Below are 22,904 nucleotides of genomic sequence, written 5' to 3'. Positions count from 1 at the left end.
TTAATTTAAAAGACGTCGCCGTCGGCCGCGTCGTTGGCGCTAATAAGCTCTAAAAAAATATGATAGCCGTGGGCGCTCGAAGGAACACAAATCAATAATACACTAATGGAAACGTGCACTTGTCCTCGCACAACAAAAACTCGCTTGGAGCCTGGGCTCTTCCTCTCGCTTTCTGAAGAACCGCGGTGGTGGTCGATGGCCGGCGCACACCACAGCCAGTCTGCGTTCGTTCACAGAGGCGCGCGCGCACTCAGCGCAACTTTGTATTTACATACGTTACCATGACGACCGCGTAAACACGATCTCGTAAGCTTCGTTCAAAGTTTGCGCTAAAGTTACAAGTTATTTTCATAATATAAACACTAGTGTTGTGAGCTTGCACTGTATGATTACAGGGTTTGTTTACTTTTACGAGTAAATAAGAGTAAGTATTATTATTTGTTTATGTTTATATCTTATCCGGCACTGTGAGAGATAAGATCTCTAAATTATGTTACACTTTTCCTGCTTATCATATTTCTTGTACACATCTTGTATATTTTTAATTAGCACAAGCAGAATTCCGGGGAGGCAGAGATTGAGTTGCGATAGGCCGGTTTCCTATTGTTATCACGAATTGATTATTAATTTCTCTCAGAGTTGTCTAGATACGGATCTTTTTCCTGGATTAGATGTATTTTCTTACTTTTAATCATTACACGCTAACGGCCTTAAAGTTATCTGTAGATAAAGTCCTAAAATCTGGACTTTATCTACAGATAACCAGAAGATACAATAAGGTTCCACTTTTAAGGAAGACTAACCTTAACTTCGGTTTAATGGTAAAATTTAATTATGTTTTTAATCTAAAAGTTGTTCGTAGAGAAGTAGTAAACATTAATGTTTTTAAGATGTCGTGTGACTTTAGTTACTAAGATGATTCTTAGTTTACCCAATAAAGTTTTTAATCGGTAAGTTATAAACTCGATACTTATGAGCGAAAACATGAAAATTACATCAAGTTCTTAAAAAGAGAACAATAGAATTTTTATCGTTTAAAGTTTTGCTAATTTATCGATATCTAATTAATTAAGCGTTTCTTTTTAATAGTTTTTCGTCAGGTGAAGGTTGGAATGTTATGTTCACTTTTAATCGTACTTATTGCACCATTTTTTAGCTTCTGTTCAATTACATGTATTTAATTTTAAAACTTCGGATGGATTGCATTTTTATGTAAATTGAAACCACAGTTATGTGTATGATATGAGAATATTAGACATTACATTTAGATAAAAGTCAAATTAAACTACGATCTTCAAATCAAATGCTGCATCTTCGTTCCCAAGGATTTAATGAAAGTTGCATAAGCTATTAACAGCTAGTAAAACAGCTCTATACAAGGCAATAGGATTATTTTATGTCCTCTTAGAGTAGGTATCCGTGTTAGTAAGAAGATAATTTTAATCGGGTCTTTTTTCTTTACCAATGTATATTTTACAAATGCTTTCATCAGGTTTATTTATCAAGCGTTTTAAATTATCACCTTTCCACTGAGGTAAAATCTTACCGCTATGCCAAAATGTTGTTATCGAATGGTACGAATATGTTTACCTGTTATGAGATAATTCTTAGATAAATAGATAGTTTATACCTATATCTACCTATAAGATAAGATACTAACGAAGATACTGTTTGATATTTTCACAAAGCAGGAGAATAACAATTAATCATAGTTATTGACCTATTATTACACTGAATATTTGAACCTGTAGTTAATGATGAATAAGTTGGTTTTCCGTTTAGAAAACGAGCATCCGTTACTTTCCGGCTATTTGACTTGATATTGAAAATTAATCGATTGCTAAATGTAGAGTATCCTTGTGAATATCTAACAAATAATTAATAATCTATACTAAATATTAAACAAGTAGGTATGTAAATTGTGTTGACTTCACAAATATCTAATAATAGAGTCATTGTAAAAAAAATATAGACGGTTCGTATAAAATTAATTAATGTGACTCACGGCGCCATTTTATTTCTAGAAAAAGAAAGCAACCCTTGGGTCACTTAATATAGATTCTTTACTGTACTTACCTACTTGTTTCCGTGGTAAATAAATATGTGGTAAACCATTGCACAATAATCTACAGTGTAAAGTCATGACGCAGATATTCAATACAATTTTTAAATGCAATTACCTACATCTATTAAAAAAATTGGCCAATCCGTAAAATAATCTTACTCAATTTTTTTTTACTAAACTTACCTATCAGAAATGCATTTTATTTTATTGCATTTGCTGCATTTGTTCAAGGTGAAGCCAAAGTCCCTTGGAACAATGTTGTGTGTTTATTTGAGCATCAAATATGTATGTAAATTGCAAGATTAGCCGATTGTTTGTAACAAAGGTTGTTAGGTACATCGATAGGTATGTATTGCACAATTATTGTCCGTAACATCGTGTTGCATAATACTGGACGCGGCAGACTCTTTGCACGGTAGATGTATCTAAATACGTACTCACCGAGGACATTTTTAAAAACAATAGCGTTTATCATAGACAAAAATGTAATGTTGTTTTGGACAACACTCCTTAAGTGCTTTGTCCATCTATGGTCCGTGCTACTTGCGTATTTTAAGCAACTTTTTGAAATATATTTCACTGTTATATCGTCTTATATGAGACTAAAGTCAGGGTAATAGCCAAGGCTTAATTAAACATTATTACAAATAGGCTTTCATCTGATTAGCTTTATATCAAGAATTAACAATTCAGTGAACCTTCCGGCTTCGTTGGTTGCTGTATAAAGGCGCAGAGCGGAAAACTAAGACGCGGCTAATTTCAATTTGCACACATTTTAGTGTCAATCGTAATACTAAAGATGATTTTTTGGGGTCGTTCTAGTATTTACTGCGGTTTGATTGATGCCTAATAACACGGATCTAATTTCTCAATAAATATTCGATTATGCTAAACTATAAATTGACCTTAAATATTTATAATTTCATAAGAAACACCATAACCATAGATCACCACGTTTTCGAGCGTCTTAATATGGGACGACCATCGACCATGTTAATTTTATTTGTTCCCATGAACCTTAAATTCACTTTAAAATTTTATTTATGCACCGGTTCATACATATATTTTCTTAATGGCCATTAGGTAAACGATGAAAGAGGCTTATGAAGGTCAGCCTCTGCGACTTTTTTACTTAAGTATTGTGACGATTTAAGAGTTGAATACAAAGTAGGTCAAATATCAGTAACTAGCTTTTACCCGCGACTTCGTCCGCCACCTTATCTTACCCATTATGCGACATTTTCCCGGGGTAAAAAGTAGCCTATGTCCTGTCTCTGGTATCAAAATATCTCCATACCAAATTTCATGCAAATTGTTTCCGTAGTTTAGGCGCGATTGAGTAACAGACAGACAGACAGAGTTACTTTCGCATTTATAATATAAAGTAAGTATGGATTGGGTTTCGTTCATGATGAGAAGGATGGTATTTAGTATATGTGTAACACACAGTTTATCTAGCTACAACCTAGATCTGTAAGTACCTAGTCTATATAATGGTACACATTTAAGTTATTAGAAACTTGTAGGAAGAACGTGCTTGTACATCGACTTTCTCCGTAATCTGCATGTTGCATTTAAAAGCATCATGTTACTTATATCCGTTGTTTCTGCTATTTATCCTTTTACTTATTTATAAGATTGTTTAAACACATTTTAAGATTTTAATAAAATGTTAATGTTGTAATGACAAGATGTATGGATGTGAATGAGGCAAGGGAAGTTTGTAAGGATCGTACCAAGTGGTGTTCTTTGGTATCTACCTTTCCTTAAGGGAAAATGGCGTGTTATTATGTATGTATGTAATAAAATGTTAAGTTGATCGTAGGAATCGGGCGTGTCTGTTTGCCATTTTCAAGACTCGAATGTCGTATTTACATTGCTGGGAAAATGTTTGACTGTTAACAATTAATTCATTTGCATTTAACAAGTGTTACGCGTGCTAAACAAGCTCTTAAAAATGATGATAGGTTAAACAAATAGCTAAAAATCTTTCGAGGCTTTTATTACTTTTATATTTCGGTGAGTAAAGCAAATACTGCAGAGATTGCGTAACTCTAAATCAAAACACTACAAAGACTATTTACATTCGCAACAGATGTTCCACAATGTCACGCCACATTTATTACAAAACAGACTCAAAGTTGTATAATTTTGGTCTATAAAGCACATTTTAATACTAATTTAGCGAATATTTTTAGCCATTCAATGATAAATCACCTTTCTTAAATAACTGTTGCCATGTTGGCTTTTGTTATTACCAGATTGTAGACGTTGTTTAACACATGAATTCACGTGATTAAAGTGACATGGGATGAGGGATTTCTTTCCTCAGTTAACTGCCACAGCTTGTTTAATTATTTTCTCAGTAATTCCAAGCTTTTAGGAAATACATTACGTACTCTTCAAAATTGAGTTCAGCTAGATAAGTTGAATTTTAACGATCTGTTACTCAATGACTGACTACCATAACCTTAATTGATATTATTATTATTTTTACTTCTCCTTTAGTCTAGCTCTAAGTGAAGTCTTCGCCAACTACGCAATGTATTTTGATCAAGTCACGCGCGGATCGTACGCATACAAGATTTTAATTAGCAGTTAAGAAACCGCTCTAGTAAATATCAGTTGCAAAGTGTTATATCGTGCATAGATAGCGTTTACATAAGCATATATCTATGAACCAACGTCACTACTTTCTACGATGTCCGTACAATATGTCAAAGGCTAGATAATCACTTGGCATTTACAAACAATTACACATCCTAAGTCATTTGTAGGTCGCTTTAATTGAATGTGCCTATCAAGTTAGAGAAATGAGGAGAGAAGATGCTATCAAAAGGTAGTATCATGATTTACTAAAGCAAAGAAAACGACAAAACAAAGCCTGGTATTAGATTTTTTTACAGTATATACCATAACAGAAAAGAGTTTCCAGATCTTGTAGGTATAACATTTACGGATCTAAGTAAGTATTATGTGTTAATTTTATCCCTGTGTTTCCACGAACCTGGAGGGTTGTTAATACCGACACTGAATATAGCTCTCGTAGACATGGTGTAAAAAAACGACTAGTTTGTCGCAAATTACATAAAAACATTTAGTATAATAGTCTATTTATAAAAGAAGTCTTAAAAGAAGCGTAGGCTTTAAACAGAATTTCATTCCTTTCATATTTTATTCACGCAATATAACATTAATATCTAAGGCTGCTAAATATCTAGACACAAAAGTTGGAATTTTTAACGAGGCGCAGGTCACAGTTCAATGTTGCATCGGATCAAGGCGTACGTAACGTCGCAAGTAAACGGGTCTCGTTGGTAATCGTGATCGTCTCGCACATAACTATTGCGTTAGTAATCACTACTTGTAATATATCTACTTATTGATTAATGTAAATACGTGTGCCATATTAATTGATGATAAATCTTGGGATTAGGGCTAAATAACATTAAGTTTTCTTGCCTGGTCTCCCCAGCTCTATCTTTCAAACATGTCGTTTTTTTCGCACCGTCATTGAGCTCAAATTGAACGTAGTCTCTCAAGATAATCTTGTCCATAGTATTTGTCATCAAAATACCTTTATTATTCTTCCTGAATGAAGTCTCGTTTGTGTCCTAAACAACTTCATTTACTTTCTTGTTAGATGAGTATTCAACTAAAAATCTATTAATATTATTGATCAAACCATCAAGTTAAATTCTAGTTGTCATTCTTATACCTATTATTTATTCATTATTTTATAAATATTTATGTATTTTTTGTGACTTGTTATGACAAATACGGATAATTGGCTGACGTTATCGGCAGATCAGTTTTGACTTAATTAATTAGAAGATAGATAAGTAATCCTAGTTACGGCTTATAAAGTTAATCTTTCTTCTGCAAAAACTCTATTTATAAACTCCTGATATTCTGAAGATCTCATCAGACTTTTTACATTAGGGACTTGTAAACAAACTCTTTGATGGAGACATAAAAATCTGGTATAGAACGAAACAGAGTAATTTCATCACTTCCAAGTTTTAGTAACACGTACGCTGCTATATAACAAATACTATTATATTACTATTATAACTTCTATTTCTATAACTTACAAAACTTTAATAACACAAAAAACAGTTCCGCGAACACAAAAAGGCAGGATTTTTTTAGAGTAACAGAGCTACTTAGCGTCAAAAGAAAGCGATCTTATTCTCTTACATTGTTCGAAAATCTGAAATCAATAGTAAGCCTTTTTCCAATAAACAGGGTCGATAAAATAACACTTATTATACTTGCTTACCTTTAATTACCATATTGCTTTGTTACAGAATTGGTGTACAAGAACAAGTAAATAAATTCGAAATGGAGAAGGACAAAATCGTATTCAAGGTAAGTAACTTTTTACAAAATTGTTCATTGATTTATTTCAATAGATCAACGCAGTTTTGTATTAATGCATATCCATCTTGTTTTCACGGCTGTTTCAGTCAAATAAGTTACCATAGAAGGTTATTTTTTTGTATTAAGATGAGCGCGAAAACCCGTAGACATCCGTGTTTTTTTTTCTTTTTGCACAATTGACATTCAGCCAGTGACATAGTTTATTTACTAGACCAAACGGCTGGTTTGCGCTATGCGGCTAGTCTTCTTTTTTGCAGATTATAAAAAACAAACATGATGATCGTTGTTGCTTGTTTAGAGGGGACAAAGACTATACAGTACCTAGGGCTATTATCCATAAGTTGCTTACATTATAAAATTCATTAAATTTTTATTCTTGTTTGTGATACCTAATTAATACATCACATTAGGACTACATGAATCGGTTGATTGTATATTCTTTTTGATCATACTGTTGTTTTTCCAATAACATTACACCTGTTTATCTTATAAATAAATTCATTAACAATAAAGCAGTTTGTATGCTAATTTGATTTCATAAAGTATTTCTCAAATGATAATTCTAACGTGTAGGCATGCGTTTTCGTGACCACTATTTTATCTCGTAGGTATCTGTAAAGTTTATTTATGGAAATTGTGCAAATATAAGGCTGGCCAGCAATCAGAGGCAATGTCGACTGTTGCAACTATATTCGACTTGAGCAAGTACTGATGACCAGCGAGACCGCAGAGGTCACTTCCATTAGCATAACAATGAACAATTTGTTTACTGCCGGTTCCATAAGAAAATACAGTCATTGTTCCAAGTTATCAATAATAACTGATATTTTCATGGTAGTTTTTCACGAAATGTAGCCGTAAATGTTAACGGAACCGTAGGGGTACAGTCTTATTTGTAAGACCGGAGTGATATTACGGTTTCGCGTTTCCGTGTTCGCTAATTGCTTTGTTTCCTTAGCGCACCAAGAGCAGCATGTGTAGAATTGTTGAACCACGGCGGTGTGTCATAGTAGGGCATGTCGTGCGCCTGTGACATTCCACTCATGCCATACCTACTCATTAGTCGCCCATCAAGGCTTCGCGTTCACTATTGTAGCTCCTACCAGGTCCTGTACTCGCCTTCATGCGTATTTACCCTAATGCCTCTAACCTTCAGCGATTAAAACAGCACGCCGGCTTATCGACAGCTACGGCCATCCGTTTGTTATGTAATCTGTATTGTGTTGCGGTGCAATCATCGCCTACGTTTAAAGCTGCAATCAGCAATACAAGTGTCGTGCCGGTGAGCGGTGAATAACTCTGTTTCTCACATTTTTGTTACACAAACTAGGTACGCGAGATGATTGCTGGGAAAAGTATTTGTCCCCATTCGTTTTTGTTGTCGCCGGAATAAGTGTCACGATACTGCAGTAGGTTGTTGGACTAGTGACGTCGCCTTGGCGATGATCGGCTCGCCACATGCGGTGGAGAGATCAAAACAGGTTCGATGTCACGGCTCACGTCGTGGGTCAAGGTGTCCATAATCAGACACACATCCCGAATACGAGTTTGAAGGGAAGGAGGTCGCATTATTTTGGTGGTTGACGGTGAAAAACATTTTTTTATTGAACATTTAACAGCATGTTAGTGTCTCAATTGCCTGACTTCTGTTCTTTGCTGTTACATTCGTAAAGAGTTCATAATAATTGTTAATTCAATGTCTTAATAGTACAGCAGACTAGAAGCAAGTACGATAATGATACTCGTATACGGCTTATTGATTGAATAAGTAGAATAATTAAGTAGCAAAAAAACAGTTTTAAAATATACAGAACTATGATTAACTGTATGTATTAGTTCCGACAGCGTGTTTTTGTTGGTTGCTTGTAACTTAGTAATGTGAGTAGTGGTTGGGCAAGTGAAGCGTGATTGTTATGAGGGAGAATACCGTCCGGCAGCCGAGCAGATTGATCACGAGCACGAAGTACCGACAACCACGATGTTTGACGTCAAATAGTGACGAGCTCCTGACGTATTGAAGATGACATGGTAATCGAAGGCATTGCGGTACTACAGCCTTTCATTTATGATTTCTTAACGTGTTTGCTTCAGTTCTTCCCTAAGTATAGTTATTTTGCGTCAGTTTTAGTAAAGAAAGTACCTTTTGCATAACTATAATAATGTATTAAATTACTATGTTTAACTTAAAGTATTGTTACTGCAAGAGCATCCAGGACTTGATGGCTGTCTGACGGATGATCTATCGCAAAGATTATACTTAACATTATAAGGAAACAAGTATGAAATAAACTATCTTAGTTAGCTCATTGCAGTAGTGTTCGTTCGACAGGTTTTGGAGCAGACATGTATTAGGTCCCAATACATATGCATATTAATTACTTGTAAGGTGTATTAAGTCTATTGTATTCTAATTTATCTGGCTGTTCATGCCACGAAGGCTGATCGCGTCACGACTAGATCTCTGTGACAAAGCGAGATAAACTCGGATCAGCCACTAATACACGCATGAATTTGATAAATGAATCAGATAGCTTATATGTGACTGTGTTAATTAGTGTAATAACTAGTTGCTAAATTGCCCATGTAATTATTTTATTATGGGTTATTAATAAAATGTGACAACTTAAGATTTCGAACCATTTACTCCTGCCTCCTTATTTGGAGGTTCACAGTGGTTTAGGTCGCAACGCCGCTGCTTCGCGTCGAGAGGTCACGGGTTCGATTCCCACACGGAACAATTATTTGTGCGATCGGTTGCTTCGGGTCTGGTTGTACTTTGTGTCCGTTGTTTGTATGTTTGTAAAAAACCCCGCAATACAAGAGTAATTCTTAATGCGGGAGTAGTCTTTTATAAAAATAAAATAAATAATAGCGTGGCCTATTCTGTCCACACAGACGTGACGTTATTCAGTAACCTAGTTATTTCAAGCATCTGTTTAGGTTTTATTTTATCACCGTCTTTTCATAAATCGGTTAATACATAACGATGTCCATCAGTTGTGAAGTAAGTTATGTAAACAATATTAGTTCAACGGATGTTTTTCTTCCTGTCCACTCGAGTGATGTTAGAGTGATTTATCTTAAGTAGGTAACAAGATACTTACTAATATTCCTTTCACTTTTGATGACAAATTGTACGCAAACAAACGAAAATAACCCACTGTAGGTATGTAAACATACAGTTAAAATAAATAACAGATAATATTGTTATGAAGAAGATAAGGTGAAGCTGTTTACTTCATTAATTGACGCCGGTAAAAACACAATTTGGATGTCTATCAAATCTGTTTACGCATCGGGACAAGTCACGTCTCGATCATTATGTATTTCAATGTCAGATCATAATAGATCGGTAAGTTGGGTTCGTAATAACGGATTCCTCGACACTCTACAATGGAATCTTACAATATGGCCCTGACATTTCAGTTCGATTTAGGTATTTTTTCGGTTCACCAATTTCTGAGAACTGCATGCCCTTTTTATGAAGACTTATGACGTAATTGTGTTCGTAGAAAATCGAACGTATAATTATGTAACGGACTATTTTCCGCCCAATTTTGTAAAAATACGTGTTCAAATTATGCGTGTGAATAATCTGACGCCGAATAAGATGAAATTGTTACTGAATACCAAAGGATATTATGACGCAACGTGACTTGGTATATGAAAGTAGTTTCGTAGCTTAGGATTAGAAGATCAGAATAGGAAGGAACTGATTTAAATGCTACTCCCACGGTTCGAAAAATACATTGGCTAAAACGTCTTATATCACTTTAATGAGATTACTCTCAATACGTGTGAGACATTACTATTTACAAACCTGTATATACGTATTAGTTTTTATCTTATCGACTTATGTAAAAGTATTTATAGTTAGCGTAGGTTGACGTTTGCTGTGATCAATATTGTAAATTGCAATTTGGACATGCAAAAGTTTGATTGCTTTTTAAGCATGCGTTGCTACCAAAAAGTTATCTCTACATGATAACGATGCTTGAAATAAAGACTCAAAAATTGACCTAAATGAACACAGTATTGTTAATACCCACTTAAAATTTCACAACCTATCTTTTTCCGCAAAGATAACTTTCATTGATGACATTACGAGTATAATAACATTGATAAGGGTATCTCATGAGAGATCGTTATTTTCCGTTCCTTTGTGACAACGTACCTACGTATTAAGTTACAAGAGAATGTACAAGACAGTGGGCTGATGATTTCCTACTTCTATCATTACCGATATGTTCGTAACTAGCCTTCATACATTATACATTAGTACGCCCCTACATCTTTATTTGTGGTTCTGAGCAGGAAGCAAGTATGAGTACAATACGTCGATAAGTAACTGGCTGTATATTTGAAAATCACCATGAAATAAAAAACAAATAATATGGAACTTTAATGATTGAGTGTTTTGAACAGGTACTAACGATTTTGGTGAGTCAATGAATACAGAGGTGTTGTTTAAAACTATTTCCGTTATATCGTGTTTTAATGTAAACAAACATTAGTTTGATGACACATCGAGTTAGTTTAGGGCAAAGACAATGATCAATAACGATGTAGGAAATCCGTACTTAAGATAACTTAATAAATCCGCCGATGCCAGATTCCTTACTAAAAAGTTAAGATTTGTATTCAACTTCATGAAATTTTGTAAAAAGTTTCTTTGGGAATTTAAATAAAAAGGGATAGAAGCATGCCAGAAGGCCTCTGATGGCTTTGATTTACTATTAATCAGACCAAAAAGGAAACCAATCAATATTGTACTATGATGTGAATAGGTACGCGTTAAGTGCACTCATACGCAATTTTATTCATAACAGTAATTGCAAGTACTCATTACACTCACATTGATAACACCAATAAAGTATAATAAGTTACGTCTAGTGCAATGTTCATAAATTATTGAGACAGTGGAAAGTCTACACAGGAGTACAATGTATGTAAGGCGTGCTACACACATTCGGATCGGCATTAGGAATGATAATTTTTAATCTTGAATAGCGGCCTTAATCGGCCATCCCGGTCAGTAAAATTGAAGATGTGTAGATGAATGTTTGGGAAAAATGCCGCTCGACATCGCCGCGCCTGAATGTATGAACCAAATTATGGCGACCACACGGCACAATCCATACAAGTGCAGTAATTGCTTCAAGTCAGTTTTGTTGTTCGATAAACACTGCCGAGCCGAACGTGCCGTCTCGAATATGTGTGTAACAAGTCTGTATGTCAGTCTGTACTGTTGTATGTGTTGCGTGTGTCTAGATCACATGTCCGGTACCAACCAGCCACGTCCTACATACAGGAGACGCTCTTATCAGATAGCGCACTGTTCGCTCTGATTTGAGCTTCGTAGACCGTGCCACGATATTATCACCAAACACTTATATAAAGCGATTATAAGGAATCTTTTAATTAACCCATTTGCTTATCGTCGAAGATTTTAGATTCGCAACCGTTCAAAGATTATGTGTCTATATTTTTCCTTTTTTTGTTAGTAATGGTGGATGTTTTTTGTAATCGTCGATTGATTTGAACCAAGGCCGGTATTATTACTTGGGGTCGCCGTCTTATCTAACCTGGCCGATGATTAGAAATAAAGTTAGATAGACTGACAACTTCCGCAATACATCAGATGTATAATTGTAGAGCACGTCGGAGCGCTGATTGCACCGATTTATGGTTAGATAAATACTTTTTTATTTATTAAATAACCAATCATAAAATTGAATACATTTTGTTAGTATTTGAGTTAACAAGATCGTGAAATCTATACAAAAGTTTTAATTGAAGGAACGAACACAAATTACGTTCAACGCGACCGGATAAAAACGAATAAACTACCTTAGTACAGTCAGGACTGAAACAACGACATAACATTTACATATCATGTATATTTAAGTGCTGACAATTGACAAGTGATGATCGGGAAAGTTTAATATATTGCCTTGAAACACGACGCGTATGCATAAGCTAGGAGTAGGAAGGAAAACGCTTGTTATCGGTTACCTGTTTTTTTTCTAAGCCTTATGTAACTGATGATATGACGGCACGACAGCCGGAACAGAGGATGCTCCTTGACTCACGAAAGAGCATAAACAACTGATTTCCTTTATAGAATTCGACATTGATATTATGCATATGCATTTTGCATTGACTAGTTATTAACATATTCTTGTCGATGGACTGTATGGACTCAGGGAGTCATGTATTTTATAACCATTAATGTCCCATTGCTAGCAAGGGTCTCCTTACGAACGAACGAGGGGTTACGCCTTGAGTCCATCACACTGGCCAAGTACGGGTTATGAACTTTGCATGTACTCTAGGAAGTCACATTACCCAATGATAAATTGGTGGCTCTAAACCTGTATGTTGGTATTACGTATCCCTTTTTTCTCGCGGAACTGTGTGATTTATGGATACAGGTAATTGTTTTAGTTTATTGCACTGGCTTCAGTCCACGACTCCGCTAACTTTACTCTCTCAATCATGTTTAAACATTGTCACGATTTCCTTCTGGATTTTCCAGGAAAAGAAATATCTATTAGATAACTAGGGAAGTGCAGACAGCTTTCTACAAAAAAGTATATTGTTCATTTTGAATAATATCACAACAAGGAAAAAATATAGTTAAATACCATTTTTTTAACAGTTTATGGTCAGTATTAAGTATCATGCACCTTTGTCAACTCGATGTCGTCATATAGACAGTAATATCGTAGGTGTAAGAGAGCGCGCCACCTGGCCATACGATATATTGTGGAACACCGAGGGACAACGCCGCACTGAACACATTGTGAAATGTTCCCGTTTCTTAACTGCCCATTAACACTGACATATCATTCATATTGACCGATTGTACTTATATGATACTACGATATGTCTTAATACTAGTATTATACGATACAAAACGTTTGAGTAGGAACTTAAATGAATATCAGTAACGGTACATAGGATACTTTATTAATAAACCGGCATTACAAGTTGCATAATGATTTTATTCTTCTACGATAACTTTTAGGTGCTGAAATAAATCTAGATTAGAGCCAAAGATAGGAGATATTAGATTTATTTATATACTCTAAATCAATCGCTGATATATTGAAGTCTTATCTAACGTTTTCAATGGCGACTGACAAATGATAAGCAACAGAACTTGTCCGCGATTCTCGTAAAACTTTCTTCAAGATCTTACCACATGTGGTTGATTGACAAGTCCAGAGTGCTCGGGGCAGTCCGGTCACTTTTCCTGCACCACAACATGTAGGAATTTAATAATGTCTCAATTACATGTGTCCACAACTACTACTAATCATATCTCACTACCTACATCTACTCATTTGGCGAATACTCGTTTGTTCGCGGATGTCGCTCACTTTACAAGGAATCGACCACATATTTTTCTAATAAACACGCATATTTCTGTAATATTTCTAGCGGTATTATGTAAATATTGCGCAATAACTTCACAACAACGACAGTAGTGGATATTTTGCCAATCACTAATTGGCTCTTAAATGTTGGTGGAAACAGATATCACGATAAATGTACGTTGGTCCAGGTTCATAAATTTCACGAAGTTTGTACTTGTATTTGGTAATAAACGTATTTACATTTAAAATATATGTTTGTTATTATTTATTACAGCCGCAGGATGCATATTTTTCAATTATTTATTGACTTTACCCCTAATAGAAGAATCTCTTCATGTTATTGTTAAAAGTCAATCATGACTAAATAGTTTTCACATAATATTACTATCGTTCTTAAATACGTTCATGTACAGTTAATTAATTCACATGATTCTAAGAGGATTAAAATAAAAAAGCAGGCTAGACTAGTTTGTTATTTATTTAAAAGAGCAAAAGTGTACGAATATGATTACACTATCATGTTTTTGCGCATTAATTTATATTTAACGTGTTATCGGTATTAGTGCGGCTTATTAAACGATTGTCGATGTCTTGGTCAAACAGATGATGACACGACTCACTGCAACGGATCTTTAAACAGATAAATAATAATAAAGACACGTGACAAGTAAAATAAACAAATAGGTCACATTAACTACTACTTACCTTAAAAATCTGGGAAAATTTTAAGAGTGTGCAAACTAAATATTCCTGAATTTATTCGTATGGTTCTATGAGTACCTAACGTCATGGTCGCTCAAATCTTTAAATTATAATTTCACATTGAAATTGAATGCCCTCTACAGCGTATTTTAATAAGCCATAGGTATATTGTGTGAAATAGGTATACTTAAGTGTTACATTGTATACAGTAATATAATCATTAGATAATTATGTTCAGCGCATGCAGCAATAAATTTATCGCACATTTCTAGAAAGTGCTTCCGTGTAGATGTCTAAGCTGAATGTTATCTCTTTGTCTTCAATTAGTTATATGCTTAGGAACGGATAAAACGTGTAATACTTTTTCTAACTGTATGAGTATGATAATTAATGAGATATAAGTCAAGACCCGGCCTCCTCTACAGGGTTATCGCGGGTGATAAGAGAGCCCCCGGCGCGCCAATCAGTGGTCGCGACAGCCGTCCTACATAATATTGTACCTTATTATACGCGATATAGATAATAATACCTACAGTTATTTTAAGAATTATTCATTTGTCTCAATAATTACGTGTTTTGATTCACGTTTGTAAAGAAAGTCTACAGTGCAGATGTCGTGAGCATCAAAAATGATTCTTTGAAGTAATTCTTGTTTAGTAAGAAAGTACCGATGTATAGAGCTCTGCTACAGGACATTTCGAAATGACTATAGTATCGCGTGTTGACACGCGGTCGATTTTACTGTTCAATGAATATTTAACAGCTGTGTCCTACCACAAGTAATCACAGATTTCATGCCAATATTTTCCCATGACTTGTTGAATGTTGAAAATACTTTCAGGTTAAGGCAGCCTTACCTAACGGTTGCGTGACAATAGTCACCCGGACATATTGACCGTACATATGCGTATCAGCACAGATATCATACCTGATTTGATAAACGTTTATGTAACTTTTTATAGCAACATCCAACATTTCGTGGGATGACACAGTTTATTGTGTTTCTTTTACAATAATTGCTTCAGAAACCTCTTCGTGTTATAATTGTTAATTGGGGGTCCATAAATTAGATGCTCGTCACTGCCATTGGTAAAGAACGTGCCCGAGGCGTTCGGTAACGTTATAAAACCGTAATCTTAAGAGATGAGGCAACTAAACTAGCCATCACTCACAGATTTACATGTCAGTGTCCAAAATATGACATGTTGCAATATATTATAACCAAATGTGCAATATTGTACTGAGTGTCTAACATTAACCCCGTGCTATATCTATGGATAGCTGACAACATGTTATTATAATATTGATTGTTTTCACAAGGGGGCAGATAGAGTGACTAGTGTGCTGATAACAGTTGTATCCGAGGAGGAACTCGCGTATGTGGGGCTTTGTTGTATGTTATCGATGCATGTGATAATTTCGTGATTGTGAACGAGCGTGTGTTACTTACATGTTAAACTTTTTATTGCGCTTATCTCTGTATTTTTGTTCGCGTGCGCCTCAAGGCCTTTGTCCTCTATACTGGCTTAACGACTATTGTCTGATGACAACAGCCGTGACCGAAGCATTTTCATGATTTCTACGGAAACACATCGAGGCTCTAAGCGGTTAGCCACCTGCAGACTGGCTGCGAACACAATTGTTTTAACTTCGTTGATCGGGGCAAATGAGTGCACCTGCCACTAGTGCCTGTTTATTTAGTGGTAGTTTCGAAACAGCTTATTAATGCCAACCACAATGCATTCGTGTATTTGTCTTCACAACGTTCTATCACCACAAATTGCAATGGAGAACCAAAAAATGTAATTGATGAGTACATGGTTAGTATCACGTAACCATTGCCAAACGACAGTCTTGCACAACGATAGTAAGTGCAGATAACATGCTATTGACCACTGAGACGACGCTCGGCGAAATGTCATGTACACAATAACCAATAAAGTTCGCCACCCACTTGCTGGACAGTAACATCATGGTATAGAAAGAATTTTAGTTGACAAACGATGATACGTTTACGATTGTTCCGCCATAGTTTTAATAGGAATTTTGCGGCATGCTTAAAGCAAGCCAGTGGGCACTTGTCTACGGGAATGCTGCAGGGTTCTCTGTCACTCTGAAATATCAAAACACGCAGCCGGCCCTTAAAAAAAATTGTACTTACATGTACTTAATAAAACAAAACATGGACGTCGACGAACTTGTTATCGACCATCTCTGTACAGTCGTTAATTGCAGACTGTCTGAAGATAAGCCTTGGACAAATATTGTTTTTCGCATTGTAAACAAAATGTGTGCACGCGAGACGATAGTGAAAGATATGATGGAGTGGATCTGAGTCGGCAATTATTCGCTGGAAAAGTCTGTTGTTAGGACAGACTTCTTTTAATGTTGCATGTATTTGATCCGTGTTGCTGTTATCTTGTGTGATTGACCCAGAATTTCCTGGAGACATCGATCATGATCACTAAGTGACATCATGAATATTTTGTTCGTAAGGGTGATTCACCTGTTTCAATATGCTATATCGCGCCGGTCTGTCTACCACCGAGACTTAGAAATTCAAAGCAGTACCTTCAGCATAATGTGGAAAAAGTAACGTAATTGTAACGTACCGCTTTTTCCACTCCCAGTTAGCATATTGGTTCCCAACGGAGGGGATACCGCCCCAAGTGGGCATTGAAGCTCTACGCAGGGGGTGGTAACAAGTCTAAAGACAAAAACAAAAAATATAAGAAATATAATGAAAAGGGGGTCCCGAAATTTAATCTGTGAAGGGGGGCTGTAGTGCATAAAAGATAAGACACAAGTTAGCATGTTCCCTCTCTATGTCTTGTTGAGTTATACATTTACTGTAGGTACGTTATTTATTCATAAGTAATCTTATTTTCTGGTGAGCATCCGTTTACTTTCGACATCTTGATGACATTAATCGTACATGTACATGTACCTGCATAATGAATAGATAAAACCTGAAAATCGCCTATCTGCATAATTTCTTATCTGTGATCTAGAGAGTTAAATGGAAAAAACCTTCAGACTGGTGATACGCATAATTATCTAAAGATTCCTATCTATGACAATATGTAGGTAATAATTACACGAAGAATTACTAAATAATCACGGCTCTAGCGAGTGACCTTCAATGATCTACCAAAAATCATAATTTGGATATCAAAATGATTTTATTAACAGTTCTGGAAAGTGTGATAAGTATTTTTGTTCAATTTCTTCTTTTTTTACCTACTGTAATATTATAATTTTATTGGAACGCGTTGCGAAGGACGAGGTCGATGACTCGACACGTTTTCTGTTTTTTTTTTAATATCTATGGCGCAAAAGCATTGTTATGATGACTTGGAACTTTAGTCTAGACCTAAACAGGATGGAGTACCAGTTGTACCTGTATCGGTACTACTTCGAAGCAGTTTCACTTAGATATTAATGTTATATGATGACAAAAGATTAGCATTCCTTACTTGACGGCCTTCAAATACCTAGTCGCTGATTTTAATTCAAAATAATAGTCCGTTTCACGTTTTTGAAAACTGCCTCAAGCATTGTGCATTACTGAGTTTATGTTTGTTTGATAATTCGTTAGTATTTACAACATTCCTGCGGCGTGTTGTAAGATGCAGGCTCGAGATCTGCCGGCAGGGCGGGGCGGCGCCGCGGCGCAAGCGCGGTCTCACTGAACTTTGACTGACCTCTACTTAAGAGTTTGCGCTTCGCTTACTATCTATCAACCACTCAATTAGATCATTTGCTCGCAACATTCAATTTCGCGGCGTGTTACTAGGTTAAAAAAACCGGCCCAATAATAAGTTTAGTTACACATTCAGAATATATACAGAGAGCTATAATTATTCAGGTTTCTTGCATTTGCATTTGTTTTTGTATAAATTTTAATCGGATTATAAGTAAACGATGTTGACACAAGTTCGTGCGGTGACAAGGTCTCGGGACCTTGACATGCACGCATCTATAGCCGGCGTCAGCGAGACCTTCAGGACGGAGCTTCATTTGATACGATTTTTCATTTGCATACACTGAATTTACGACGACGTACGTGCATAATGTCGTAAGTATATTTTTATAGGTATTAATGAGGTCGAGTTGCGCCATGCGCGTGACCCGACACTCCATGCTCACCCTTTAAAACTGCCGCGATTCGCCACGGGGATTAAGCGGCGCTGTCATATGTCACGCGTGCTACCGCCGCCACCGGTTTGCGAAACAACCAAAATATTAGGCAAAACGTTTTAATTACTGGACCTTCTGTCTCTAGCAACTACTGTGTGAAATCACTAATTGTCTTGTGTAACGCAAATGTCACGAGATGGTACGCCACCATTCATCTTCCACCACTGACCTGTCATGTGGGAGCCGATGTACAAACGATATATCTTTAGAAATGCTTTTAACCAGTATGTAAATTAAATTGAGTATTGAACTAGTATTGCAAATTAGTATGGGAGAAGTTTTTCAATTGAAAAAAAAAATATAGTAATAGGTATTGAAATTTTTCGAGGCCATGATCAAATGATAAGTCTTTTTAGCTAGCGCTCAAAATTTGCCGAAAATAAAATGTTACAGAATATGTTATACTCATTCTGTTATTGAATGTTAGTTTAATCCGTGTTGTTATTCATTCACATCGTTTAGTAATTCCATTACTTAACATGCACTTTACTCCACAACACTTCCTACGGCGTTATTTAATAACAATATTTATTTTAACTTGTAGTTAAGAAGCATGTTGCAGTTATTATATCTTGTTTTCCCAGCATGCGTGACCAAAATTATGTGCTGTGAGCTTGTTAGGAAGTAAGTGTCGATCAGTTACGTTTTACTGAATTATCGTCTAGTGTAACCATTCCGATTATTCAATACTTGAAAGCTGTTGAACAACTTACATGAAGTTATAATCTCAGGCTCACATAAATCACGGAGAGCACTCGCCGGGCCCACAACCATATCGTAAGATAATCATATGAAATGGATCCTTGAAGATAGCATCTTAAATAATCTTAATGTCGGATGATAAATGATAAGCGGTCCGTCACAAACCAGTATTGAAATCGCATGAGGCAGCATTTTTTAAACATTTTAAGTACGCGATGAAGCCTCTCTGCCAAAATTGCGTGAACTTTGAACTTCATAGAGCCTTCGAATTTTTGCAACATGTATACCTTCATAACATCAATTAATTAACTAGTAGTCAGACGGTTTTCCAAGAAATTGCCATACGAGTATGTCATGAATACTAGAGATGTCAATGTTGTCCGGCGGTGATAAGGTAGTGACATCACACACATGCGGCAGATAAGGCCGTCCGTCACGCTCGCGACTTCATGGATCATTGTTAGGGCTATCAAGGAAACATTTTGACCCGCAGAATTTTCCGCGCACTTGCACTAGGAAAGAGTTGCGTTGTTACTACGAAGTGTTGCAACACTGTAAGACTCATTTACGTCAGTCGCACTGATGGGTTCATAAACGAGATGAAACATGACGATGTAAAGGTTCTCATCAGATTAACGTTGTTTTAAGACGTAATTCACATTACGTCTGACGATCACACCATATCATTGATTTGATTTTTAACCCTACAAAGTACAAATGTCAAGTCAGTGCTATGAATGTGATCAATTTGTTTATTTTGCTGGTTATTTGTCTCATGTACGATGTATCCCCTTGCACATCATTTCAATGAATAAATTCTCATTTATCTCTGGTATATTGCAAACAGGAGCCAAACAGATTAACGCCAAGTACCCATTATACAATTTGAAGTCGGTCCAGGCGTGGCAGCGTAAATGTTAACATAGCAAGAATTAGCGCTTAACGCACCTCAAACCTTAGTTAAAATAATGGCATTCTGTTGCCTCGAGGAACAAAAGCTTCTTTGTATCATCGTGCACAAAGACAATCTCATACCGGATTAATAAGAACACAGATAATCATAGATAATTGTGTAACGCTACATCGATTTAGTATAAAGAGGAGAGCTTCGATCTTCTTACGTAACGACCAGTTTACCGTCCAGTACGTGAATTACTTTATGTATTGGAAATGCTATTGTCCTCGGAAGTTCCGGGCCACTGTTTCCATATCTGGCTCATCTAGCGAGAAAGTGAACATAGAACAATGGTATCGGCACAGGTCGTAAAATTAACTGTCGTCCATCTGTCAAAGCGAATGTGCACGGTATAGATCACTTTGATCAATGATAGGCATAGTTTTACAACAGTTATTGTTCGTGACCTAATGCTAATTGTGTAGATTGTTGGTGATCAATTTATGTGGTTATGCGGAAGGTGCTGGTTTGCTGCAAATAGATCCTAAGTAATGTTGCATCAAGATTAATCAGTAGATCTACATATATCAGAATTAAAAGTATATAAGTTATTATACTTTAGGGAACTGAACTGCGACTGCAACTAGCTTCGTTTTATTCTTATTTGCTGCCTTGCTTAAATGTAAACTTTTTCGTATTATCAGTTCATAAGACCCCTAGTGTTTCACAGCGTATAATCGCTTACTACATTAATTAGGACACGGTTAGGACATCCAAGTATCTACGAAAGAAATTTATAGTGCGCCTACTTTCAGGTAAATGCAATAATCAGATAGCAGAACGCTTTGTTACACAAGTAATGTAATTAATCACTCGGCCGGTGGGAGCGTCTCCAATCGATTGTCTTTCGCTGGTTTTATTCAAGGCACTTATTTTGTTAAGGTCTATTAGCGTGCCTCGCCGGACGGCAATTACGCGATAATACCAAGCCATGGTAATACCATAAAGTTTAAGTGTTCACCTCAGAAAAGGTTCTATAGCATAAATTGATGTATCTTTTATTTTACAGATATTATTAAATTCTGGAAAATAGTTAAAGCTCTTTTTATCATCAGTAATCTGAATGCAACAGAAACACCGTAAAAAGTGTTGCAAGCTGTATAAAATGTCGTCAAGTAGATCCATTTAAGATCACTAGCTCTAAGAAAACGCTTGAGGAAAATCTTGCTTTGTGCTCTCCTATCTTGATATTCATTAGAGATTCGATCTTGTCCGGCGTACTATGATAGACTAGTGAACTTCATTCACAGAGCATTATTGCATCCTAAAAGCATTCTCTTTGTTTCGTAACGCGTACAGGATAAACCTAGTTGTGAGTAGTAATAAATCCAAGGCACCGCCCTTGTGTGTATGAATGCCATGACATTTGTGCAGATTCCAGCACGAAGCCTAACCCGCATTGCGCGCGATTATCGCCTTACAACCTCGTTCCGTCGTGAAATGTACCAAAACTAATTATTACGTGTATCGACGTTGTGTACTTACTCTTCTTATTGAGCACATAGCCTTGTAAATAAGACCAGCTTCGTCCACCCGAAAAGGTTTCCCGTGGTAAAAAGTATCTATCTTATGTGTGAATCTAGGGTTATTTCAGTTCAAAGAGTCGTAAATCTAAGAAGATGAATACAAACTTTCACCCTCTATTTAATTTGGGCTGTGAGTTGATAGAGCGTTATGTCAGTCAGTCACCTTTGAGTTTTATATATAGAGGTACGAGTAGATTAGGGTGGGCCTTAGTAATAGTACGTAAGTGTCGGAGAATGCAAGATTGTGTCGTTTATACTCCGCATGTCTACTGAATGAAATTATGACGAATACAGCGTGATAAAAAACACAGTGAGCTTGTCGTCACAACAATATTCGTGGTCTGTCATCAAGATGAACAAAACAAACACGTAATCGATCGTAGAATGTCGCCGAATGTAATTATATCGTCGATTTGGGTTAATAATGGAAAGGTATTGAGATTTTAGCACTGATACTGAAACTCTTATCTGTAATGTAATGTTAATTATCGCACGCGTCTGTCGCGTGCTCACTTTATTTATTGGTTAATAATAAATTAGAACACATGTAAATATTTGAGGTAATTTGGTACACTTAGGTGTATTTGATATTATGTGTACAATAATATGTCAGGTCACTCGAAGTCAGTCACCTCATTTTTGTGTGGAAACAGGAAGCTTAGAACATAGCTATAGTAACTAACAAAATGTCTAATATGATAAATGATAAATGTAAGGATAAAATGTTCAGTAAAACGTACCTTAAATATTAATTGCATACATATGAAATGAACCGAGAAACGCCTATTGTATCGTAGTGGAATTTATAATAACTATGACGTTACGCAAATAAGCTATCGTCAAAAAAAACGGTTTAATTAAACCAAAAGAAATGATCTGCGCAACGGATTTGATGACTATAATTTGCGTGGAAGCATTTCATAATACAAAACGATTGGATCAAAATTTCTTACAATCTAAGTTTTGTTGACTTTCCGTGTTGCAACTGT

The 22,904-nt window shown here is 35.9% G+C and overlaps 1 protein-coding gene across 1 annotated transcript in view; it reads left to right on the top strand.

Moving 5' to 3' along the window:
• Window positions 1–207: 207 nt before the first annotated feature.
• Window positions 208–22,904, top strand: part of LOC142975745 (uncharacterized) — a 73,912-nt gene continuing 51,215 nt past the window's right edge. The window contains exons 1-2 of the mRNA XM_076118832.1: window positions 208–424; window positions 6,376–6,436. Coding sequence (XP_075974947.1) covers window positions 6,410–6,436 — 27 coding nt within the window. The 5' untranslated portion in view covers window positions 208–424; window positions 6,376–6,409. The remainder of the gene's footprint in view (window positions 425–6,375; window positions 6,437–22,904) is intronic.

The sequence above is a fragment of the Anticarsia gemmatalis genome, chromosome 1, assembly GCF_050436995.1.
Source record: "Anticarsia gemmatalis isolate Benzon Research Colony breed Stoneville strain chromosome 1, ilAntGemm2 primary, whole genome shotgun sequence".
Classification (NCBI taxonomy): Eukaryota; Metazoa; Arthropoda; class Insecta; order Lepidoptera; family Erebidae; genus Anticarsia; species Anticarsia gemmatalis.
This window is presented reverse-complemented; position numbering and strand designations above follow the sequence as displayed.